General features: G+C 47.1%; 1 protein-coding gene across 6 annotated transcripts in view; it reads right to left on the reverse strand.

Moving 5' to 3' along the window:
* Positions 1-26,578, reverse strand: part of NEDD4L (NEDD4 like E3 ubiquitin protein ligase) — a 335,624-nt gene that overhangs the window by 4,159 nt on the left and 304,887 nt on the right. For all 6 annotated transcript variants that reach the window (XM_034995969.1, XM_034995968.1, XM_034995970.1 and 3 more), the window contains 11 exons: positions 25,222-25,287; positions 22,789-23,018; positions 21,146-21,267; positions 18,532-18,602; positions 16,720-16,815; positions 9,293-9,366; positions 6,704-6,764; positions 5,288-5,347; positions 3,739-3,846; positions 2,320-2,416; positions 1,630-1,702 (listed from right to left, as the gene is read on the reverse strand). In XM_034995969.1, coding sequence (XP_034851860.1) covers positions 1,630-1,702; positions 2,320-2,416; positions 3,739-3,846; positions 5,288-5,347; positions 6,704-6,764; positions 9,293-9,366; positions 16,720-16,815; positions 18,532-18,602; positions 21,146-21,267; positions 22,789-23,018; positions 25,222-25,287 — 1,058 coding nt within the window. The remainder of the gene's footprint in view (positions 1-1,629; positions 1,703-2,319; positions 2,417-3,738; positions 3,847-5,287; positions 5,348-6,703; positions 6,765-9,292; positions 9,367-16,719; positions 16,816-18,531; positions 18,603-21,145; positions 21,268-22,788; positions 23,019-25,221; positions 25,288-26,578) is intronic.

A 26,578-nucleotide genomic window follows, 5' to 3' on the forward strand; every position in this document is an offset into this window, starting at 1 on the left:
AATCTGGGAGCTGCGTGATCACAGGGGAGGCTTCCCCGCTGCTGAGGGGAAAGAATGCCAGCGTGCCCTGAGGCCACCAGAGAGATTTGATCACGCCTGGCCCGGAGAAGACGGCTGGGCCCAACCAGTCAGCTCTCACTCTGCCTTCTCCTGACGAGACCTTGAGTTTGGGAGCTGTGCATCAATCCCAGCAGGCCCGGGGCCCGGCTCCGTACCGACTGCCCCCCAAACGAAGACTATCATAACCCAGAAAATGACACTTGACTCAGATACTGTTTGGAATAAAAGCTCCAAACTAGCAACACATTCTCCCTCTAGAAGAAAGGCAGAGAACGACGGCAATCGCCGCTTGGGAGATCCGCCACTTTTAGCTGGGGTCAGCTTGCTTTCAAGGGTCGGATGGGCAAGGACCATATTCCTGCCATTCAGAGTCCTGTGAATGGTATAAACGGGGAATGCTTCCTCTCCGGCAAGGCGAGGGAATCAAAAGAACCTCCCACAGCCAATTTTCCACAAATACAGTTTCATGATAATTCTCTCCTAGGTACTGTGAGGGTGGGGAGGCGTTTCCCACGACGAGTGTTCGGTTGCATTGTGCAGCCCAGAGTGGGCTCTCTAGCAGTGAGGTGAGGAGGAGGAGGACCGTAGGCTCACCATTTTCCAGACGGCCCACCTCCACCTGCTTCTAAGAGCAAGAAATAAAAGCCTGTGGGGGGGGAACCAACCCAAGGCACACAGGCGCTTGCATCATTGAGAGCTCCCCCAAGAGCTGCTGGGTTTAGGGGACTCCTCAGAGACACAGGAGGCCCCTCCTCCTGCCCTGCATCCTGGAGCCCTGAGGGCTGCCTTGCTCCACACCTGTCTCTGTCGCTGACCCCGGGGGACGGGGCCTCTGTCACACCTCTCATGCTCCTCTAGCCAGTCGTTCTGTTGCTGAACTCCAGAGATGTATGGGTTATTGATGGCCATGAGAGGCCTTTTATTTTACTTTATTTTTGCCTTTTATTATTTTTTTAAAATATTTTTTGTATTTACTCGTTTGAGAGAGAGAAAGAGAGAAAGAGGAGGAGCAGAGGGAGATGGACAAGCAGACTCCCTGCTGAGTGTGCAGCCTGATGCGGGGCTCGATCCCACGACCATGCGATCATGACCCAAGCCGAAATCAAGAGTCCGACGCTGAACAAACTAACCAGCCAGGGGCCCCCATAAGAGATCTTTTAAAACAAAGTTTCTCCAGGGAATTTTATCCCAAGATCTGGGGATAAAAACCAACTTAAGGTTGGAGTAAAAATCCAATCTGTCTACAGAGTTTGAGAACAGTCATTTCCATGTCGAGTGAATACACAGTGGAATCTCTGCTTCTAGGAATGATGGGGTCTCGAGGAGGAACTCCCCCCACAGCATGGGGTGGGGGTTTAAGCCTTTATGAAACAAACACACCGGGTCCATGCAGACCCTGGTTTGAGTTTTATCAGCATTACAACTTATATTTCATCGCCATCACTCGCACCTCGTACTTTGCTCTTCGTGGGCAGGCAACATAGCCTTCTGTGACCTCCAGCCCAGCATCAGCTCCGGCTAAGTATTTAAAACCCTTTTTGTGGACAACTGTGTGTTTCTGACACTTACCATGTGTGAGCTCTGGGCAGTTTTTCAGGACTCCCCCATTGCTCTATTGTAAACAGCTGAGGACCATTGGAACCTAGACAAAGACAGAGAAATAAATGCCAAGCACTGTCGAGGCAGGCGGACAACAAAGCCAAGGTGGGGCTTCAGGGAAAGGGAAGAAGGTGGGCGAGCGTGCCCAGGGGGAGCCGGAGACCCCCTCCCTGGCTCCCAGACAGTAGTGAAGACCTGCTGGGGAAGAAGCAAGAGGCCCGCACGGCCTCAGGGGGCACGGACCCCGCATCACTTCGGATTGCAGGCGCGCCACGCCAAAGAGCACGCAGGGGTGCAGACAGGTACAGCGTTGCTGCTGAACCCCGCAAGCTTACACATAAAGCTCCTTTCGGGGGGAGGAAACAAGCTTGACTTTTACTATGTAGAGCAGAAAGAGTGATTCTCTAACATCTCCACAGTAAGCACGGAGCAATTCAGTTTCCTGGAGGTACGGAGTCCTTCAAGATACACCACAATACAAAACAAGAAAAACAGAAAAGACCAACTGATCCCTGTACAAACCCGAAAGCGCCCCCCCATCCCGCGCGGGACCTGCAGGGGACACGCGCGCCTGCGGGGCCGAGCCTTGCCGGGCCACAGTGGACGCCTGGCTGCCAAGTCGCAAGAGGAGAGCGGAGAGTCGCACAGGGCCCCGCTCACCATAAAGTTCGGCGAACCCATTCATAGGTACTCGGGACGTCCCCGTGACAAACTGCAGTAACCGGATCCGCTTCTCGGCGTCCATGAGCAGCACAGCCTAGGGCCGGGGGCAGAAGGTGGTTAGAGCGCCGTGGGACACCCGGCACACGCTAACGCAGACACGCGGGACCCCATCGTCAACGCCGCGGCGTCAGACCGAGACAGGTGACTGAAAACGGAGTCTTTTTCTTAATGGGCACCAGAATACCACCTGTGTCATCTCAGAGAATAAGAGGGATCACAATGTCTTTTTCTTCTTCCGCCAATAGGTCAAAAGAAATGAAATACAAAGCGAACTCTTTGGTGGCACCGAGCTCATGTGTGTGGGGGCGAGGCGTGCCAGCAGCCCCCGGGCCAGTTACAGACATCCAGTGTTCGAGAAGCGCCGACACCAGGGAAACCCGGGTTACGGTGTGACATTTCAGACTGTAGACAAAGTCTCTAAAGAGAACGTTTTATTAAAAGAAAAACAGAGGCCAGGATAGGCCCCTACAATACCCTGTGCATGCTACACATCTGAATCAGGACAGGAACTGAGCAGACCGTGGACCGGGCTTTGAAGAGTCTGCTTTTAACATTTTCTCTCTCTCCACTACTGCTGGCACTTGAAACAGTCTTTATAATAGAGATTTAGAAATTAAAACAAGTTATAGAAGTTCGTAAGTCTTGGAAGTAAGCAGTCAGCCCTTTTCCCCCCCTAGAATTGTTATTTTTTTAAAAAAATCTTATTTATTTATTTGAGAGAGGGAGAGGGAGAAGCAGGTTCCCCACTCAGCAGGGAGCTGGATGCAGGGCTCCATCCCAGGACCCTAGGATCATGACCTGAGCCGAAGGCAGACGCTTAACCAAATGAGCCACCCAGGTGCCCTGAAATTGTTCTTTAGAAGGCAGTTTATGGTCTCTCCCTTGGACTCAACTCATTTCTATTTCACTTCTCTCCTAAGCTCAAGAGAAGGCAAACACTGGCCCTAAGACAGTAAATCACATTTCATTTGCATCTCTGACTGAAAGATGAAAAGAGCAAAATGTTTGTTGGAATTAACCAATAAAATGGGGAAAATGATTTTTTAACCAAAAACAGCATCTTGGAAAAAGTCAGCCCCAAAGCACATTTTGCCCTGAGAAGCCTCCCATTCTTAGTCACACTTTGGCAGGCCAGTTTGGTCTCCTGTACCTACTTATCCTACTCGGTGGGTTCCTCAAAGAGAGCTGCTTTAGTCAGGTGGTTAAGGAAGGACAAAGTGCTTTGATAAGGATCGACCTGAGGCAGGGACAGCTCTCCACTAGAGCTATGGAAAAAGAGCAGGGAGGGCTGCTTTCTGCCCCCAGGGGTCCAACCGAGGCTGAGGAGCAGGACCACCCAGGCAGCCATGGCCTTACCTTCCAGAACCACTGAATGACAGGGTGGTTTGGGCAGTAGCCATTCTTGTAAATAGAATGTTGCCTCCAGTCGTTCACATCCACATCGCCAAGGCCGCACATCAGCAACTAGGAGGGAGATTGAGCAGACATGAGTGGGGCCCTCGTGAACGCTGCACAGATCACCCGTGGAGGAATGGCCTTTTCTCAACACTGGCATTTTGTCTTCTGCAAAGCAGGTAAGCTGGCAACTCTTAAAGACGCATGACGGGGACATCACTTTCCTGTCCCTTCAGATCAGAGAGGCAGCGCAGGTAAGGAGGGGGACCCAGTTCCAACGCGTGTTCAGGCCACGGCCTTTCGTGGTGGAAATGCCACTCCACGTCTGTCCCTGGCCCACGCCTCCAACATGGGCCCGGGGCTCAGATTTTCTTGCGCTCCCTTTACAGCTGCCCGTTACTCCAGCTGTTTGCCCTTCTGAGACCCTGTGTGTCTCAGGATGTGAAATGTCTCCCGACCCCCAGGGGAATCAGTGCTGGCAGCCCAGAGCTCCCCTCTGCCAGCTCGCTGACCAGAGGTGCGTGGGTGCAGACCTTCACTAATGCAGTGACCAGGTCTGCAACGGAGTCTGAGGCTCCTCCTGCTGCCTAACCCCCAAGCAGGGAAGGAGTCCTCGGGGAAAAGTGAGCATGATATTCCTGCAGAGGCACCAAAGAAAAATGGAAGGAGAAGCAAACCAGAAGGCAGAGAATAGATCCTAGGCCTGACTGTGCCCAAACCTTGTTGGGTAAACCCAGAAGGTTCTTAACTGCTGCCCCCAGCTCAGTTTCCCCACTTATAAAACCAAGGGCTCACACTATAGGATTTTGACATCATCTGTCTTCAAGTTTCTATTTCACAAAGAAGAACAGAAAGCTAGTCTGTGAGACATGGTTTATCGGATATGTGGCCTGGACAAATGGGTGACAGGTTCTCCAGACACAGCCTCCTCCTTCTATTTCTCTCAATACAACACAGGGTGAGAGATCCCTGTGCTTTTTAAGTTGCTGGTTTTCCTCTAGGTCAACACAAAGAAGTTGAAACAATCCAATGTAAACTGCCTCCTGCTACTACCTTGTTGTCTTCTGAGGTTCTTCCTTATGCAATATAAACCAGGTCAAGTTCACAGAGACGTCTGTTCCACAGCCCCTGCTGCTCACGTCCTGGCCAAGGTCACATGACTACCACCGTGTGGGGAGGAGGTGCAGGATCTCAGCTGCTGCCCCAACTGGATGTCCCAACCATGATTGTATCAGAAGCAATTTTCCTTACCTGGTGCTCCTGGCCATGAACCCAACCCAGCTCGGTGGGCCTCTACTTGTCTGGTGTGTCCCAGAACTACTCTCTCCTGGGTGAGAAATCTACAGCTGACTACTTCCACTATTCCCTACTTGAAGATCGACACATGCACCCCATAAGAGACATAGAGTAGAATCCATCCCAGCTTACTCCCTAGGACATCATGGGCCAGAGAATAATAAAATACCATTTAAAAATATCTAACTTTACAGAAAATGTTTAAAATACAAACCTCCAACTCATTTTCATCAAAAATTTTAATCAAATCAATAGGAAGCAGTTCTGTGAATCCCTGAAAGAAAAAAAAAGTCACCCTGAGATATATTTTTCCTTTAAAGAGACAAATTTTACAGAGAAAACAGCCAGGAAAAAACACATTTTTTGCTGATTTATAGATCAGCGACAGTATCCCATAACTGTAGTTCTAATAAAAACAGCATAGTCCCAATGTAAAAATTTAGAAAGGGAGGAGAATCTAGAAGGTTCAGGTATTTGAGCAATTTCAGAAGCCCTCTGAAACTATGGGTTACTGTAGGCAGGCAAATTCCAAAAGCCATTTATGACATAGCTATGAGTCAGTATGTCCTAGAACGCATGAGCCACGAATGTGCAAGAGAATATGTTTAAAAATAAGGTACTGAAGGCACAGAGATGAACTACATAAGGAGGCGGTGTGATCCAGGAGGGGAGAGAGGAACGCAGAGACCCTGCTCTAGTTCCCGGGTTCACAATGACCACCGGACTGGTCTGGTGAGATGCTCCATGCTGCTGGGCCTCGCAGGTGTCTGGTTTCTGAAAGTGGGATCACCTGGGGCGGGGCCAGCATGGAGCCTCCCGGGTTTCTTATGAAATGAAGTATGAAACCTGCTGTCCTCTTGTAGGTCTAACTCACATTTTATACCCCAAGTCCCTGAATTTTTTGAGTGTTCTGCTGGGCTTGGGACTTTACTGCAGGTGACTGAGCTAGGGCAAGCCGAGGAGAGCGTTGCCCAATGAGAACTCTGCATTGGTTCAGTGGGAATTTATAATGTACACCTGGGGCTTGTTCCTACCTTCTCTTTACATAACTAAACCTGTTATCAAGACTTAAAAAGGGGTTTTACTTTTGGTCACAGTGAACCATTTTTTAAAGAAGATTTTATTTACTTATTTATTTGAGACAGAGAAAATGAGCAGGGAGAGGGGCAGAGGGAGAAGCAGACTCCCCGCTGAGCAGGGAGCCCGATGCGGGACTTGATCCCAGGACCCTGAGATCATGACCTGAGCCGAAGGCAGACGCTTAACCGACTGAGTCATCCAGGTGCCCCCAAACTGAACCCTCTGTAAAATGAGGAATCCCGCCACCCTCTGCTAGAGGCCGGGGAGCATCGCTGACATTAAATATTTGGATCTGAGGAGTGGCTGCTTCACCCTCTAATAGGAGGAAGTTGGCACAACACAGGTCGGTGTTAAGACAAAAACCCAGCCGAAGACAATGTGTTTTCCATGTACCTGTGTGGAAGCGGAGTCTGTGAGGGATTCAAGGAGAAGCAGGGCAAGAGACCACCAGATGAAGAAAGGGTGGCTGAGTGCTCCAGGCCACCAGCATCCCCACCCCAAGGACCAGAGCCCTCCTCTCTCACCACAGGACTGAGGGCGCACAACTTACCTCCAAGAAGGCGTTCATTTGCTTTTGGACCCTGTTCACAAACCTCCACTGGATGACCAAGCTGCGGGAGCAACGGGAGAGTAGTGAACCACCCTCGTCACCGCGAGCCCCATTTGCTTCCTCACACCTTCTCACCCGGGGAGGGGAGAACAGAGGAACCCCCACCGTGGCGGACAACAGGGAGGGTGCAGAACCACGGCACGCTGGATTCAGTAATGCTTTCAGGAGTAGCTGGGAACCTAAACTCAGAGATCATTTATTCCCCCCCACCCCTGATCAAGCCTTAGTTTAGCAAAGTTGCCTACAGATAGGACTACGGGGACAGAGAGATAAAAAAGGTCGCGGAGTGTGAATATATACGTGCATCATGCATGCACGCGCACGCACACGCAAACTCACGCAAACACACACCCACCTCTGCATAAACGTGTGCATAGATTTTTTTCCCCCTTTTTTTCAGATTTCATTTATTTATTTGAGAGAGAGAACAAGCAGAGGGGAGAGGCAGAGGGAGAGGGAGAAGCAGGCTCCCTCCTGAGCAGGGAGACCGATGAGGGGCTCGGTCCCAGGACTCTGGGATCATGACCTGAGCCCAAGGCAGACGCCCAGCTGACTGAGCCACCCAGGCGCCCCTAAACACATACATATGTTTTTAAAAGGAGTATCTAGTACAACATTTTGTGATACATTTCGCTCTGGTGTCCAGTATACTGTTTTCAACAATGACACATAACTTATCAGCAAAATGGCTTATGCTAATCCTTTAATGCCAAAATTTGGAGGATTAATGATAAGACCTCTTGAACAGAAACCATTTTCTCTGTGGCGATGTTTCGGGCACAGCAGAATCTAAGGCTAGGTGAATCCATGCTGGACTCCAGCGAAGGCATTTTGTCGTGAGACAGACCGAAGGCCTCCATAAAGGGCTCTCCCTGCGAGGTGCCACCATGGCTATGGCCCTCCAGGCCCAGCCCCTCTGCACACGCCCTGTTCAGCCGCCTGGGGCTTCACCGCACTGCTCAACCATCAGCCCCAGAGCCTTCCTGCACCCGAGGGGTACCCGTGTGCCGGGGGGCGGGTGGAGATTTTCACCCTCCTTTCTTTTCCAGTGAAGCCGCCTGCAACTCTGTCCAAGGCCACCCCCCAGCAAACCTGAAACCTAAAGGAATTAACGGCAAAGGATGATATACCACATGTATCAAATGTCCAAACCCTCAGACTTCAGGCCCTAATCCCCCCTCAGAGGCAGTGTTTTTAAAAATCCATTCGAAGCCTGTACTTTCAAATGAAGACCATGGCATCTGCCGAGGTGGCGTCCAGCCTGCTGAGATTGTCCAAATTCAGAACAAGTGTGCCAATTAATGTGAACAGGTAAGGACTGTAGTGTCTTATTCCTAGGTGGGTTTTTTTTTTTTTTAAAGCACAGCAAGCGGGCGCCTGGGTGGCTCAGTTGGTTAAGCGTCTGCCTTCGGCTCAGGTCATGGTCCCAGGGTCCTGGGATCGAGCCCCGCATCGGGCGCCCTGCTCGGCGGAAAGCCTGCTTCTCCCTCTCCCACTCCCCCTGCTTGTGTTCCTGCTCTCGCTGTCTCTGTCTCTGTCAAATAAATAAATAAAAAAGCTTTAAAAAAAAAAAAAAAATAAAGCACAGCAAGCTTTTAACTTGTGAGGACGGGCGGGGAGGGGGCATGTCCGCTAAGCATGCGTTGTCAGGGTCTCTAAGTAGTGACTGGCTCCAACACTGTCCATTTCTCCCTAATTAGGAAGGATGGGTTTTTCTTCGTAGAGGACGCTAGAAGACGCCAAGACTCTAGGCCAATTCTTCACATTCAAGTCTTCGGACCAATTCCGCTGAGCAGGGAGGAGGGAACCCGCTTGTCGAATGCAGACACTGGGACCCGGGCACCAAACACCGCTGTGCTGACCTCAGCCCTGCACCCGGGCTAGCGAGGGAGATCCGGACTTGTGTGCGTGAAGCATACATACGTACCGAAGAGGAAATCGTGTAATGTGCCCGACAGACAAAGGCCTTCTGGCCAGCACAAATGCCCTAGGATTGCTTAGCAGCTGGATTTCCAAAGGACTAAACATTTTGTTCCACCACTGAGGCTAAGATTGGGTTAAGAAAATCATAAATATCAGAAATAATTCACTGTGTTTGCATATGTGGATTTTCTTACCCATTTTAACAATTTTCTTACATTTTCATTACGGAAAAGAAGTCACTAGAGAGAGGAAATATTTTATTTCTGGTTGTTCCTTATTTTACCCCACTGGTTGTTGACACTATGTTCCAACAGAGCAAATCTCAATTTTAGACTACATATCACATCCTCCAAAAGCATGTTTGTCATATTACTCAATTCTGTACACTTTTTTCTCCTTTTATGACTCCCTCATAAGGCAGCTCACTGAAGTCATGATACAAGGCCCAACTTTCCATCTTATAATTTAACTTCCTATTAGCCCAAGCCAGAAAGGAACTCGTATTACTGAAAGTGTGCCCACAACAGGCATGAGCTGTTTTAGAAAGGGACATCAACCAAACAGCTGTTCAATTTAATAAAAGGTTGTAAATCTGTGTATACGTACTCAATATATTCCCTCTTGTTTTCATTTGTCACCATTATTTCCGACCCATTGGGCTTCAGATCCACTTGATAGGTCTGTAATTGCAAAAATAACACAACAATCACCATCATGAAGTTACTTTGCACATTACTGAGTAATAATGTCTTACCAAACAAGATAAGCAACATTCATTCAGAAAGACTTTCCAACAGATGGGCTCTGAGTCTAAGAGAATATCTAACGAGGCTTTTAAACCTTTGAGATGTTACACATGTAAAGATGTTATCAAAGGTGAATTATTTTGAGGTTATTTATGAGTTTTAATTATCTTTATTGTATCTTCATACATTACCAACAATGGAGGAGAGCACCATTTTGTCACCTATTCATTTATCAAGAAATTAATCACGTGTAACAGAAAAGACAGGGAACACTCAAGACTACCGAAATCCAAATTCTAATGCACTTTCTGAAAATTAGATTTTATAGTCATAAAAGATGATGCATGAATTTCTTTCAAAAAGGAGAAACATAGGGACTTAAAAAAAAAAAAGGGGGCAGCTTAAGAAGCAAGGCTGAGGGATGGATTTACCTGCTGTTCTGAGAACCCTGGCTTTCTATGTGCATCCGGACACCTCCTTGCTCACTGCCTGGACCAGCTCCCTCCCACAGGGCCACCTAGCACTGTTAAGAGCAAAGCGGCTGAAAGCAAGCATGGCCTTCTTCTGTGCCTCCGGCCGGCCCTAACTCAGTATCATGCCGTAGAAAGCAATAACTAGCAGAAAGCAAGGGAGGAAGAGACCTTTTTTTTTTTTTTTTAAATAAAGTTTACTCTCATAGAAATTTTTTTTTTTTAAAGATTTATTTATTTGACAGAGACACAGCGAGAGAGGGAACACAAGCAGGGGGAGTGGGAGAGGGAGAAGCAGGCTTCCCGCAGAGCAGGGCGCCTGATGCGGGGCTCCATCCCAGGACCCTGGGACCATGACCTGAGCCGAAGGCAGACGCTTAACGACTGAGCCACCCAGGCACCCCTCTCATAGAAATTTTAAAAGAAAAAATTACCACCCACAAGTCTCCTATTCAAAGATAGCCACATTGATGTTCTGCTGGGATCCCTTTCTTTTCTACGCAGAACTGGCTATTTCAGAGAGTGAGGGTTTTCCAGAGTAAGTCTGCGGGTCACATCCATCATGAGGGAGAAGAGATTCGGATCGGCAATGAAATCTGCTGCTCGGGCAGGGGTCCACCGTCAGCGATGCCTCCCCTGCTGGCCTCACGTGCCCGGGACAGATGGAGCCTCTGTGACCCAGACACGCAGCCCGTCTGCCTCCCAACGGTCTCCTGATTATGTGCGGGATCGCTGCTCGAGTTCGGGGTTTTCAGTCAAAGCATCTAATCCTTTTACGTTTCCTTCTTTCTCCTTTTCCTCTTATTCAGGGAGTGATCTGGCGTTTCTACCCCATGACTGAACTCCACGCTCTACAATATCACTCCAACTCTCTACCATCCACGATGTGGATTTCAACTGTTACCGTATTCTTAGTTTTCTTTGAGCCCCTCCTTCCTGCCCGCTTTCCCCTTTTCCATGGCTGTCCTCCCGTCTGCCTGGCTCTCCCTGTGATCGCCTGCCTGGCCTAAAGAGGCCCTGGCAATCCTCAACGATGGTGGACACTTATGCTTAGCATGTGAGGTGGGGACGTTTCTTAGAATAGAACCGACCGTATTCATTTATACTGCTGCATTTTTAAATAAGCTCCTCATGGTTTTTCCTCTTCTCCCCCAAAGACGGTCTCCCTATTCCCTTTCAGTAATGGGAGTTTTCCCGTCAGATCCACACCAAACAAGTTAATAAATCCAAGCCCAGTTCTTGGTACTGAGAGGTCTTCAGCACAGCTCAGCAATACTAAGAATTTTTTCCAGGAGCTGCAATTTCCAGAGAGCTCTGGAATGAGAAGACCGACCTCAGAGAGCGAGCATGCGGGAAGGGCAAGGAGAAAAACCCCTCTGGTGCCTCCAAAAGCCAACACCCAGTGAAAGGGAGGAGAGAGCCCACACTGCTGACTGCAGAGAAACCAGTCTTCCCTACACCGTTGGTAGGAGTCTAATAGCTTCAGCCTTTGGGGAAGATAATTTGGCAAGAGGCATCAAATTTTAATTTGCACAGCATCCCTTGTCATAATACTTTCTCTTCTAGAATTTATACCAAGGGAAAGAAATTGGCCAGATCAACAAAATGTATATTCCAAGATTATAATCATTATGCTGCCTATATATAGCAAAATCCCGAGCTAGCCTGCATGCCCAGCAATGGGGCATGGTTAGAAAAGATACGGTCTAAGACATGGAATTCAGTGTAGCCATTAAAATGGATGACCTCGACATTTCCTGACACGGAAAGGTAGCTGGGATATATTAAGTTAGAAGTGTATGTATCGTACAAGTTCATTCTGTAAAAATAAAAAATCTTGTTTGCATGTGATTATAAAGAGTAATTCTGGAAGACAGAAATCAAAAGTTTAATCGTGAATTTTCTCTAGGTGGTAGGAGCTATGGATGATTTTTATTGTACTGGCTTTATGTTTATTACTTAAACATAGTCTTTATGTTTTGTAATCAGATAAATACCATCGTTTTTGAAGGAAAAAAGAAAGGGACCGTGCTGTCTGTGTTACGTCAGGAGGTTAAGCAAGCAGTCAGTCTGTGGGCAGCCGTCTGGTTCTCTGGGTGACTCTGACTGCGGGTCCCTTGGGGAGGCGGTGCTGGGGGCTCACAGGCAGGCAGAGGAGGCTGGTTTCCAGCTCTTGCTCCCAGAGCCTGGCCATCCGTGTCTCTCAGTTCAGTCCAGTTCTCTCCTGCTCGGGCTCCTCACTGACAACACCTGAGGGGGAAGTAGTGGGGGCTCTTCCAATTCCACGTTTTCAACTGGCTGCCAAGGGCCAGGCACAGCCCACTTCCCATGGTCCGAGTGCAGGGTTAGGTTCGTCACGGGGGAAATCACGGAGCGGTCCCCACAAGGCAGGTGCCATGCCCCCGTTTCCTCGCTGAGACGGAGACTCAGCAGGAAGTGGAGAGTGGCTTCCTCCCACACCACCGTCTCCCCACCACACCGAATACATACTTCCTCTCTGTGAACACCTGCTTCTGGGCCAGGGTCATCGTTGTCTTGTGTCTGAACTCAAGGACCCAGGATGAACAACACTAACACAGCGCCTGCACACAGGAGGAGCTCAGTATGTGCTTCTGGAAAAATCCTTATTCTTTTTTAAGTCTACTGGCCTGAGTACGAAGTTACCCCTCTTCATAAAGACTATACGTTAGATCAGAGGAACCTCTGAGGAGATGGGACTCACACATCTAGACTCTCTTCCTTGGCAGGTTAAAGCTCCAGATTCACACTCCTCCCACCAGATCGTTGAACGATGCCTTACGTCGAACGTCCGAGGAGTCTGCTGAGAAACTGTGTGGATCCTATCGAGTGAGTGGGACTCGGGCAGAGCCAGGTTCGCCTGCCTCTGGCCCCATCCTTGGGTGCGCTGCTCACTGCTGGGGAACACCCGCCTGCTGACAGGACACGTGCCCCACGAACCCTGTGGGATGAGCCTCAGGGTCCAGGCAGACATGAAAGCGAGCCACGGGGCCGAGGCATCTGAGTCAACCGCCCTTCTACCTTCTTCACGTTTCCTACAGGTGTCATCTGTCTAGCTCCTCGACCTGGTCTTTGAGGAGCCAGAGCCTCTGGCCAGCCCCCCGCCCCTGGAGGCACCCCCACATTAGGCTCTTGGTCTGGTTCTTCCCAGCTTCGGCCAAGATCCTGCCCCCTGTCTGTTGCTCACCTTTCCTCCTAGATCCAGTTTCTGCCTTTCACTCATTTTCTTCCCCTCTGCAGTTTCTCAGCCTTTTTTTTCATTGTCGCCCCTTAAGAGCCCTTTCAGACCCCCTCCCCCTTTCTTCCCATTAAGTCTTCATAAACAGATCCATCCTAATCCCGAGGCACATACTGTGGCCTTTTGGGAGCGCCACAAGCCACCGTTAATAGCTGAGCCTTTTTTGTTCTCCAAGAGCTAGTTTCCCCCCCCTTGGGGGTGATATCACCCCAGCTGAGAATGTATGCCTTCACCTAACTTATGCCTGGTCCTAAGAATTTTCCTGCAGGCTGCTGCCCAGGCTCCTAAGAGTCCACACTTCTGGTCTTCAAAGCCACCCGATCAGATGCGAAGTTGCTGAACCAGCAATAACGAATTCCTACTTATTACAGCTCTGAAAGAGTGCCTCCTCCTGCGGGTGTGGGTGCGTACGTGCGCCCACGTGCACGGTTTATTCCTCCTGCTCGGCCAAGGACGACTGTTCGACGCTTCAATCTGTTCATCTGAGACATTCACAGGATGCCCCAGAAACCTGCGCCTCCAAGTTCTCACCAACCAGAAAGAAAACACCGCACAATAATGACCACAGCCGGGGTTTCTTTCCGCGAGACGACAGTTGCCACCCGACTTCACGGCCTGATGTTTCCAGTTGCGGAATGAAAAAACAAACAAACAAACTGCTAACAGCCCCGAGGAAGGCCAGCTGCATGGACGGTCCATGTGTGTGGAGACTTCACGCCGTTGAAGAAATGACCATGTTCTGGCCCAAGGGAGGCGTGCGCTTCCTCTTGGGTTCAAGTAAAAGGCAACGCAGTGAAGAGCTGTGCAGAGGGCTGGAGGAGGGGAGACGCGGGGACATCAGTGGACACCCACGCTGGTTCCACCGCTCCCCAGTCCCAGGCGCTGTGCTGCTGAGTGCACGGTGGCCACCAAGACGCATACCCAGCGCTGCCGCCACCAGCCTGCGCTTAATGCCCCACACCTAATCATAGAAATAAATGCACAGTCACCCATGCTATATGCCACAGGGAGACATGGACGCACTCTGAAGTATTATGGCCTGGGGTCAGGGTTGGTTTCCTTGAGGAAGGGACTGTCTGAACAGCAGGTGGGAGGCAGTATGTTCCCAAGAGATGGACTGGCATGAGCAAAGGTCCTGAGGCAAGAGGGAACTTGGTGTGTTCAGGAAGTCCAATGAGACCTGGCCAGAGAGCACGAGGGGCAGCTCTGTGATGCAAAAATGCATCTGGAGACAGAGGAGATGGGGCAAGGCCATGCGGGACCTCAGGGGGCCAATCAATGATCTGGATCTTTATCTTTCAATGTTTCTGGCAGAGGGATGACGATTTTTAAGTCCTGAAAAGACCAGTCTGCCATTAAAGGAGAACAAGGTGGATATAAAAGCCCAGCTAGGAGTCTATGAGACAGGATGGTAGCTTAGACTCGGGTGTTGGAGGAGTGGGAAGGGAGAACAGACAGATTTGAGACGTATTTGGGGGTTAAAGTGAACAAGGCTTGGGGAAGGACTGGAAATGGGAGATGTGATCAATATGTGGCTGCTTAATTCTCTCTCAGTTTCTTCCCAGAATGCAAAAGAGAGAACACTAGTTCCCTGTTAGTCAGGTTAGCTCTAAAAAGGGAAGCGGCAATTTAACAAATAGGGCGCCTAATCATTCTCTTACTCCTCCTGTGAGTCTCTTTCGATTACTGCATTACTCCACCCGATTCAATCCAAAAGTCAGAAGAACCTACAGCATCAAATGAGGGCTGAGAATTGTTTTTAATGAATAACTGATATGAATTATAATGATCATCAGAACTTTTATTAGAAGTCTACTTAAAAATCCCAACATCGTGTGTTTGGGTGTCATTTATTAGGCGGAAACAGCTCCATTTAACTGTCACTAAGGCAGCTTCCCCAGCACATCTGCTTCCAGCCCTGGCATTGCTAACATCTTCTGAACTGTGGTAAGTCAGTCATATGGTTTTCTATATAAGTGGATATAAAGGGTTTTTATGTTTTGTTTTGTTTTTTTGCAGTCAATACACAGGATCGATTTTAAGTCTTCCTTGGTTCCTTATTTCTACTCCTTCCTCCCTGTGTTAGAAATGAAAGGAAGATAGAGTTCCAGGATGATTATCCATGTGTTACCCTTGGAAAATTGGCAGTTAGCACCCTTAAATAGGTCCAGCTTAAAAAACGAAGTCATTGAGTTATTTTGTTTTCTCACACTCAGAGCTTCTGTTACTTACAACATTATTAACAGTTAAAAAAAAAAATAAAAACAAAACTAGGTTAGTGCCATTCATTCATTTGCTCGATAAGCATTTAGCAGGTCTCAGCGGCCGCTGAGCACCAGAAAGACCAAGGCAACTGAGGTCAGCTCATAGAGGATAGTGGATCCGTAATGACTGGGGAACAGCCTGAGAAGAGTTTGGGGAGAGGGGATGACACTGTGCAGGAATGTGGAGGGCGCTGCACAGACAGGGAGCTTGCCCAGAAGTGTCTGTGCAGACAAGGTTATAGGTATGCTATGGTTGTCAGGGTGAGCAAGTGGAGGGGTCAAAAGATCAGGCTAAAGGTGGGCAGTGCCGGATCATAAGCTATGCTAAAAAAAAGGTTTCAATTTACCCTGAAGGTCACAGAAAGGTCAACCAAGAATTTTTAAGTAGACAAACTGCATGTTTGTGTTTGCTTTCTAAGACAGTGAACCCAAGAGGACAGGCACCTGATTTCCTAGCTTCACCTACATAACTGAGCACTGCAATGTAAAGTGAGCATTTTTGACAGAAGAGTACACTTTTAACAACCTCTGAAGCAACAAGGAAGATCAGTTTCATTTTCCATATGGCAACCCTTCAAATGGGCTCCATTGTCTCATTCATTTCAAGGTCATGTAGATTTGCTCTGGGACATGGGAACCGTGTCTGGGCTTTTGTGAAAGGACAGGTACCAGGGCTGGATAAATACCTGCAACAGACCTCACAAAAAGCACCGTGATCACCAGGAACAAATGAATAGAAGGTTTCGGGTTTAAGACAAACACACCCTATGGAACTTTAGGACAGTGATGAGAATTCCCAGCAGGCATTATGTTTGACATAGACCTTTATGATGAATTCAGCCTAATGACAGTGTGTATGCAAAGCAAGAAGGGAATGCTAGAAAAATCCGAGCCTGCTGAGCCCAAGACAACTTTCATCATGACCATAGAACCCTTAAAGGCCCCGCCAAACATCACCTCTCCTGGTCATGTACTTAAACCACTACTTCAACACACGATTTTTTGAAGTACTTAAATTCTAAAACCAAGGCCTAAACACTCACATTGCGATTTGCTTTAAGTGAGAAGGAGATGGGCTTCACACCCCAGAGGCCTCAGAATCTCTAACTTGGCCGGAAGAGCGGAAGAACTTAGCTTCCTGGCAGGACAAGGAGGTACCCATGTAATGAGATGCTAATTAACATCTGAAGCTCTCAGAAGTGATTTTAATTGTCCAGCAGAGTCCTGTTATAGCCCTTCTGTGAAGAAGCAAAGACTCTGAAGTCAAAGAGGGAGTCCTGGGGAGGCCCACACGTACCTGTCCAAAGTTTTCTTCATCGATACAGAACATGAGGTCCAGTTCAGTAGGATCATTTTCCAAGATCCACTTCAATGAGTTGTAATATTCACTATCCTATAGAAATGATATAGAAATTAAGTTTTCCTCCCCAAATACAAACTCATTTGACTTCTTCAAGTCATTAAGTCTTTTTAACGCAATTCCCCTCAGAATGTTCAAAGATTACTAGTCACTAATAGGTTTCTTGCTCTGCTCCAAATCTACTCTTCCCCTGTAATTTAAAATACAAACCAAACCAAAAAAATGTTTTGGTAGTCAGGAGGGGATTGGACGTGAATCCTGTCCTCCATAAAGGGTAGAGGAAGCAACCTGCTCTGGATTGGCAGAAGGAACATCAAGTTGACCATGGAGAGATCAATATACTTCCGATCTTTTAAGGGTGAAAATATCAGAGGAAAACAGGAAAGACAGAAAATGTTCTACTTAAATACCAATGAGTTTATACCCCCTTCCTGTGCTTTTATTGCTCTCTGCAAGTCCTGTAAGCAAACAGGAAGGCTGTGCTGGTGTCAAAGCCAGAACACAACCCACAGGGACCTGGGCTCCTCTCTCTGGGGCAGGCCCAGGGGCTCCTCCACTGGGGACACACCGGACAGGCTCTGGGAAGACAGAAGAGGATGCGTGCACCAACCGTCAACAGGTGGTATAAAATTTAGGTTTAGAAGAAATGTCTATGTTCCCAGCTCCCTCATTCTATTATAATAAAAGGGTAAGTTAAAGGTGGAAGCTTTGAGGCTGCTACTGGGGTTCTGTTTTCACGGAAAAACCAGCTGAGTGGACTCAAGTGCACTGTGGGCGTCATCCTCTTCCTTCACACAGAGATGATGAGCAGAGCTCCGATGAATGCTGGTAAACGAGGAGGATACGGCTCATCTGCCCAACTACCTAGGAGTCACCATCGACACCACAGCGAGGCCAAGGGGATGCACGTGCTTTCTCATCAAGTGACAGGCTATGAAAGCAGAGCTGCAATACCCCAAGTGGACAAAGAGCTTCCTGATGGCCCTGTGAATGTGCACTGGCACTTGGGCAAACACCCCCACGCTCGGCTGGAGCGGCCCGGTGGGGCGATGGGCGAATTAACAGAAAACCAGAAGCAGCAAGTACCTTATGAGAAGAGTGTCACTTTTGTTTTTATAGAAAATCCTTTTGGCCCTAAAATGGTCAGCCTAGATAAAATGGGTAAGTTGACTGCAATGGGAAAGCCCAAATCATGTTTCAGAGAGTGTCTTCTAGCATCCTTTTCTAACTGGGTTCATCCCATCCCCGGCACCGAACCGGTCACTTCCATATCTGGAAGTGCTCTTCCCTTTAGCTACGTTTTGGCCTGCACTCCTGCCATGTTTTGAGATCAGAAAACAGAGGGATAGCTGATGAATCTCGAAACATTTGGATCAGCGGTTTTCAAAGGAGAGTAAGAGCTGCAGTGAGACCCCCAGATGACCCTTGGATTCAGTTTGGTCAAACCAGTTCCAGGGAAGTGAGGTGGCTGAGACTGGAGTCTACCCACCTCGAGCAGCACGATTCTAGGAAATGTGAACAACGATTTACTTATTAGAATTTAGGGAGCTCAATTAACTTCGTGAACAAGTCAACGTTCCTTGTTGTTCATAGTGAATGAAAACACCATCACTTCTCGGCCTTTTGGCTAAGATCAAGTGTGAATGAAAACACCCACAAAAATCACTGCAACTACAACATGGTCTCAGCCACCCCTCTGCGAGGCAGAGGGGCCCATGATGCCCAGGGGAGTGATCTATATTTACTCACCACAGATTCCATGTCATTCAGAGTTATCTGCTTTCCCAACATCATTTTGTAAAACGGTCTAATGAAGAAACCTAAGAGAGGGAGGAAAAATATGGGTTAGTTCTCAAAGCTGTGATACTGCTGAAATAAAAAATGAAGCTGCCCTCAGGCTGAATGACAGGCCAGGCCTGGCCTAGGGGAAGGCAAGGCTCAGGCCGGACAGTACAACAGGAAGGGGTCTAAGGCTTCTAAGGAGGGAGAAAAAAGTCAGGGCCAAGCGGGAGTCTGCAGCTCAAACAAGGCACATGAACAAGAGGACAAAAGAGCAGTGGAAGCGGAGGGGACAAGACAGACTTGCCAGGGGTGGGCCGGGGTGAGGACAGGCCAGAGAGGGGACTGGGAAGCACACAGCCGGCAGGGGGCGCTGGAGAGTCAGGCCGCTGCCTGTGGGGCTCAGGTGTCATGGAAAAGCCAGGTGAAAATTTCACCTGCACTTGGAGATCACTGCCTTGGCAGTAATGGGGAGAAAACAAGGAAGGGGGCAAGTGGGAGACGAGGGAGACCACACAGAAGGCTGTGCAGTCTTCCAAGGGCGGGGGATGAAGGCCTATGGCGATGGACTCCACCACCACAGAGGTGGCCCGCAGGGACCCTGATTTGCCGTCCCCAAGGGCAAGTCAGCATCCCTTGGGCACCACCTCCTCCCAGGGGGCCCTTCTCCCCCTCCTCCTTCAGCCTCACCCCCCTGCCCCATCCAATCTGTCACAGTGTTCTGCTGCATATTCCCCATCCTGCTGGCTCAATAACCTTCGGGGTCCAGGGAGGTAAAAGGTAGTAAAAGGAGGAAACCAACAGAAGGCAGCGGTGGGCTGACCTGCAGAGCGCACAGGCTCTGCCTACAGGGGGCACTCACGTTCTGATCACACACCCAGGGGCCCTCTGGCTCTTAACTCCGCAATTCCTGAGGTACACTGTTGTCCCCAGTGTGGCAGTCTCCTCCACTCCCTGACATGTTCCTGCCCCTCCCCGCTACTCCTTCCATGGAGCTTGGCTCTGAAGTGATCCCAGCTTCGAAATGCATAAATCCTACCCCACCCTCAAGGTGATACACAGCTCGGTCAACACACTCCCTGGCCCTCCAGCCAAGCTGCCTTCTCCTCGGCCTGCTCCTTGTGCCCCCTTCTGTTGCTGTGATTCTTCTGCTCCCCACCATCCCCCCGCCCCAAGAGAATAGAAGTTCACTGAGGTCAGGATCCTATCTTCTACTTTCTAGATTTCTCCAAAGCAACTAAGAATGCCTTCTCACTTGGCAGAAGGTAAATAAACAGACCTCTAAGAAGGCTTAAATGAATCTGCATAGGCTGAAATAATCTATGGCATGACTCCAAAGTTGCAAATTAAAAAATATTTATACACACACTATGTATATGTATATATTTTATATATACATAAATAATGACTGTGGTTTCCTTCAAATCAGAAAAACAAATGCTTACTTTCCCAACCAAAAATAAAATATGAAATGAGAGGATCAAAAATCAGCTAGCAATTACCAGTGAAAATGTATTGAAGGGAAAAGTACAGAGGGGACATCAATTATTTTTTGGAATAGCTAAGGTTCCATAAACACAATTAACATAATTCCCCATAAAGCCTCATTTTCTATGGTAATTAAAATTTTGTCCCAAATTGTACTCTCTGCCTTCTATCCTCAACTGTTTCATGCCCAAATTCTTAAAAAAAAAATAGATATTTTTGAAGATTTTATTTATTAGAGAGAGTGCTCGTGTGGGGAGGGGTAGAGTGAGAAGGACAAGCAGACTCCTTGCTGAGAACAGAGCCCTTTGCGGGGCTCGATCTCATGACCCTGAGATCATGACCTGAGCTGAAATCAAGAATCGGACACTTAACCGACTAAGCCACCCAGGCCCCCTCTTCAAAAATATTTCAGATTCAATTTCCTCACCGATTATTTCTGTGATGCCCTCTTATGGGCATTACTTCTGAAGTGACTGAATGCAGAAGAGGTCTCTACTACCAAGAATCCTATAGATCCAGCCAGGAAGGGAGTCTGACTTCTAACTTTAAGTATACCTTGAAATTCTTCCATGACTTATATGCTCTAAATAATAGAGAGATTCTTTTGTGCCATCTGTTTTAGCAGTGATCCTAGGGTCAATCTCTTCACTGAGTGATAACATTGCTTTGAAATTATTTACAATCTCTTCACATTCAAAAATAATAATTTGGGGACAAACGGAACAATAGCGGGATATTGGATGGATTAGATCATTTTAATTAACTTTTCAATTAGCTTTTCCATCTGTCACCAAATCTACCTCTTGTTAAAAAAAAAAAGTTATTCTGGAAAACACAGAAAATGTGCAAATACAGAATATTCTGTGCTTTACACTGTATTTAAACTGTGTAGACACTATGTCTTCAATGCTCAAATGAGGATGACACCAGGGAAAAGCACCTCTTTTATGGGCAAACCAAAAAACTGATTTATCCAATTACAGAGAATCAGTGAAACTTTTGCTTAACATCGTGATGTGAAAGATAGGACACCTGATAAGGAACCACAAACGGCACTGTCCTATTTTGGTTACTTCGTGACATTTCAGTAACTTACCATCCAAAAGTTTGCCATGAAATACTGCCAGACCAGCAACTCTTCCAATGAACGTAAAATAGGACAAATGGTCTTCATTACAGAGGCCTGAATTGGGGTTGATCTGAAGTGTGTAGTTGTCCCTTTGGGGAGGGAGAGACAGGTAGAGCGCAATCATACTTTTAAATAAGAAATTCAATGACCTGAATTCTCCTTTGCCACCGGTCCTTTGACTTGCACAGTGCACCTGCAAACATTCTGTACCCAATGGGAAAAGGCATAAAAGCCAGAGAACACGACTTACTGTTTAGTTAGCCCCTTTGTGACCGACTGAGGTCTAACAGAGCAAGTGCACATGCCCTATGTAAGTCACACCACCATAAACTGTTGATATTTGACTACCTTTGCTCTATAAAAAATGTCAATTGCATATGGTTCAGTCAAATATTTTGGGAGGACGAGAAACACCATGTAACGGAGGGGCCATGTGTCGTCTGCCAATGATGTGAGTACTACAGGTTTTCTCTGTGAGGATGAGGGTTAATTCCTTTGAGAGACTTTTGGGTTTGGAGATTAAAAGTTTTTCTGATGGACCCAACCCTTGGTCTGACCACCACTCTGCTCCGAAAGGCTCCAAGGGCACTGGGAGTAGCATTTAGCTGTCTCAACAATACAAACTTCGAAATGTTCACATTTATCTAATCATCCTTCTTTGGTCTCAAGATCTTGAGGATCGGTGGTTTTCAAACTGGGCTCCACAGATTCCCTGGGCGGGGAGGGGGGGTCTCTCTGGGAATGTGGGTGAGAGATAAGGGTCTCGCCTCCCTACCCTGCCCTCCACTTCAACGGTTTTATCAATTTCACATAGCAGGCTTTCTCATGGGACTGGGGAACAACAACAAAAAAACAAAATGGGAATTCTTGGCTAGAGCAACCAAGGAGAGCTCCCAGGAGAGAGGCATCAGGCAGATGATGCGGGAGAACCCATGTCCCTTGACAGCACAGGTTGCCCTTCAGCAAGGTCAACGACTATTCTACTGGGGCCTCAGGTCTAGCTGAAGCCTTTGGAAACGCCACAGCCTGGAAGGAGCTCCCGGCCTTGTAAGTTGTGGGTGTCTGATTCCTGAGAATGCAACTAAATCTGCCTCAGTTTCTGTTTGGTGAAGATGAAATCCCAATACAAGGGAGAATCTGTTTCTTCCCTTACAGGACCAAGACATGGTCCTTTATATCCTGAAGAACGGGTCCTCAAAGTTCGCCATCATTTGCCTCTGAGCAGAACTTCAGAAACTATTCTTGTTCATAACCTGATGATGAGTTCCTGAATTCTGACACTGACAAATCCTCCTGAATTAGCATAACATTACAAATGAAAATTGCCTCTTGTTCCTAACCATGAGTCCCCAGCACATTTTCCATTTCAATTATATGAACCCGAATGACAAGGGAAAAATCATTTTTAGGTGTTCACAGAGTACATTACTTCACCATGTAGAGTCAGAACCTGTTCTAGACTTATGGGGGGAGGGGAGTGCTGAAATCAGTGATGTTAATTCATCTCAAATGACTGAGCCACTCATTCTCCCATTAGGTTTAAATTCATTACTAATTACTTTTTCAGGGCGGGGGGGGAGACACATTCTGAGTGCACTCTGCATACTTACGTTGCAGAGTACTCAAAAAGCCCATAGTAGGGGTTGAACATCTCTTTGGACAGTAGGAAGAACCACTCTCTGGCCACACCCCCATAGTCAAGACCTTTCTCTGATTCAAATTCGATCCACAGTCTGGCTTTCAGGACGTCTGGTCTTTTCACAGACATGATTCTCCGATAGGACTCTTCAAAGATGTTATTTCTGTGAAGTTTCATTTCAAACCTATTTGGAATATCAGCCTACACGAAAGAAGAAAACAAGCACGTAATCACACAGCAAATACACATCTTACCTTCGAACAGAGAAAAACAACAAAGAGTAGAAATGATGGCAGTCTTCACATAAACAAGCAGCGACCAAGGGCTCCAACTGAGATTCCCTCCTTCAGGGATTTTATTCACATAGACAGTGAGCCCCACTACGTCCGGGTAAGACACACAGAGCTTGTACCAGAAGCTGTCAGATGGAGCCAGCAACGCATGTGGCACAAGAAACTATGTGGAGCAGAAGACAATCATCCTCTCCCCGCCTTTTATAAACAACCGTGAGGCTCCTGTCCACCCACTGGCCACTGAAATATGGTCAACTCTCCATATTGCTTCTGTCGAAGAAAGGGATGTCAGTGCAGGTCATCAAAACCCAGAAAACAATTCCCATCTGGCCCAGTCGAGAGCATTCTCAACTCTGGCAGGGTCTCCAGCTGGTAGATGTGATCCATGATGCCTATAAGCTAATTCTGGTGCCATGAGAAGTGCGACCTCGAGGATCATGCCAGGTTGTGGGAAAGCATGGCAAAGGTCACAGTTAAAGAACATGAACATAAACAAGCACCTGAGCGAAGTTGTGAATCACTGCTGCCTGGAAAAAGGAGGACCAGGGTTAGCCTTGCTCTGACAGTGGATTTGCAGCGGGAGTTTCCCGGCAGGTGACACCCCAGGGGGAGTGCCAGGGCATGACAGGCTCCTATCCACAAAGTCATCCCCAGCTACTGGGGGACATGTAGGTTACTCACTAAATAACACTGAGGAATTTTATGTGTATGTATCAGAGTCACTTTCTTTCTCTTTTTTAAATTTTATTTATTTATTTGACAGAGAGAGCGAGCGAGAGAGGGAACACAAGCAGGGGGAGTGGGAGAGGGAGAATCAGGCTTCCCGCTGAGCAGGGAGCCTGATGTGGGGCTCGATCCCAGGACCCTGGGATCATGACCTGAGCTGAAGGCAGACGCTTAACGACTGAGCCACCCAGGTGCCCCTCAGAGTCACTTTCAAGGCAGTTATCCAAGAGCTACTTGAATCAGCACGCTGGGAGGGAGAGGACCCAACGTGGGAGCTTCTGACGCACAGACTGTCTCGTGCACCTGCATGTCCCCAGTGCCTTGGCCACTGCGGAGGCCCAGAAAAGAGGCATCAGCCAAAGGCATGGAATGGGAGAGACCACGACGGAGCCCGGGCAGACTGGGGTGAGGGGAGTTGTGCCCAATACTCTCCTCTTCCCAAGGGGAGGAAGCCAAGAAACAGTGGTCGGTGCAGAAACCATGCGTGCACACATTGAGGGGAAAACTGGTAAAACCTGCACCAGAGAAGTGACGTCAGACAGTAAGACAGAAGACACGGTGCTGAAGATCTGGGGAGGATGTGCCAGGAGAAAATGTAATACTGTGATTTAAATCTTGGCCTGTAAAAACCTCATAGGGTTTCTCAGTTTTGTAAAAACCTCACAAGGTTTCCCACTGAGAATTTTATTTTATTATTATTTTTTTAAAAGATTTTATTTATTTATTTGACAGAGAGAGACACAGCGAGAGAGGGAACACAAGCAGGGGGAGAGGGAGAGGGAGAAGGAGGCTTCCCGCCGAGCAGGGAGCCCGATGCGGGGCTCGATCCCAGGACCCTGGGATCACGACCTGAGCTAAAGGCAGATGCTTAACGACTGAGCCACCCAGGCGCCCCCCCACTGAGAATTTTAATCTGAAAATTATACTCACTCTTAACAGGCCAAATATTATAATTTAGTATTGTAAATTATATTTGTGTTATAAATATAATTAAAACTATACTTTTGAATTGGGAGGGAAGGATGGGAACATTTTTCTGCGTAGGGTCTAGGTTTTATGATGATGACCGCAGGCTTCTCCACACCTTTTTGACTAGGTCCCGAATTATTTTATATCCCACTAAAATCATTTTTATCTTGTTATGTATTACATAAGAAATTACCATTCAGGTTGATTTGATATGTAATACTAAGTTTGTCTTCACTTACCAGGTCTCTTAAAAAGAAAATTCAGATTGAAGATCCAGGTGGATCAAAGTGCAATGGGAAAAGGAAGGTAACATTTTTAGTATACACATAAAGGTAACACACAAGTTGTTCTCACTGAAGTAACTTTGGCAACTTACAGATGACTAAAACAGCATTTTTGGAAGACATGTTACTCACAGGTTTCTTTAATTTCTTCCTAAAGTAGTCATATTTCTGTTTAAATTCTCTGGAGTAAGGAACAGCCTGGAAGATAAATTTATAAATATAGATAAACAATACACTTGAAATTTTATGTATACTGAGCCAACATTCACAGAATTTCACAAATCATAAACCTTAAAATTCTCACTCTCCATATTATCACTGAAATGTATATAATGTCTACATAGTACATGGGAAAGTTCTAGAAATGACTGAGGCTAATCAGCACTGTATGGGGGGGGCTTTCACCCCTGAAAACAACTGTACTGATATTCAAGAAATGATTTTTAAGGGATATGCCACATAAACCAAATATACTGTCCATGTGACTTCTGTCTAAATGGGAATCAGGGTGTAACCTTTTTGTTGTTGTTGTTGTTGCAAGTTTAGATAAAAGTTACTGGCTATGATTCTTTAACACAAAACCCAAAATGACCTATGTGGTCATTTTGAAAAGACTCTTCATGCTTTTAAAAACCATGGGGAGGAAATAAAATGACAGGAAAGGCCAGTGAACTGATACCCTTATCAAGGCATATAAAATCAGGTAGAAAGCATTCTGGAAACATCTTCGATTTAGGAGTCAGAAGGTTTGCCTCTTACTAGTTAGTAGTCTTGGGCAGGGATTTCTTTAAATCTGGAATGGCTTATCTAGGAAGCAGAGTGATGGTACCAAAGGTGTGGGTTCGGTAACTGAGTTAAGCTTTCATTACTCAAAGTTCTGTAATCTATCCTGGCGAAGTAATAACCTTTTAATGTAGTCATTTATATTTTTTACTTCCTATGTTGTAAAGTAGCTTACAATATCTGAGAGCCAGAGCCCTGACTTCAGGCTACTGAAAAGGCTTCTAATTTTTTTTATGAAGCAGAAAAGATTGGCTTTTGCACACACATGGACATAACTGGGACAGCTCATACTCAGAAAAACTTGTTGCTTTTTCACAAATAGTATGAATTTGGGCAAGAACAGTTCTGCTGATATCGTTTTGGGCTAAGTTAACAAAATATACTGATCCTTAGTAAAGTGTCTCCAGACTCCAAGCCTAACACCACCTTATACTTTCAGAAAGAGGAGAAGTGAGGAACCAAAGCTTCCCCTCCTTCATACTATTTTAAGACACAATCACACAAACAATAAGCCAAAACAAAAATAACCACTCTTATAGAAAACAATAATCATGTCAGTGTTTTGCTTTGTAACTCAAGAACAATAAAGACAATGTGTTTATATATCCAAAGAACATTCTACAGACAATTTATGGGTACCTCGGGTCTGCTCTTAGTTTTAAAGCCATTCTTCATTTGATTTTCCATTGGGCACTAGATTTGACCA

Source organism: Mirounga leonina, unplaced genomic scaffold (assembly GCF_011800145.1).
Source record: "Mirounga leonina isolate KUSES-001 unplaced genomic scaffold, KU_Mleo_1.0 Mir_93, whole genome shotgun sequence".
NCBI classification, from domain to species: domain Eukaryota; kingdom Metazoa; phylum Chordata; class Mammalia; order Carnivora; family Phocidae; genus Mirounga; species Mirounga leonina.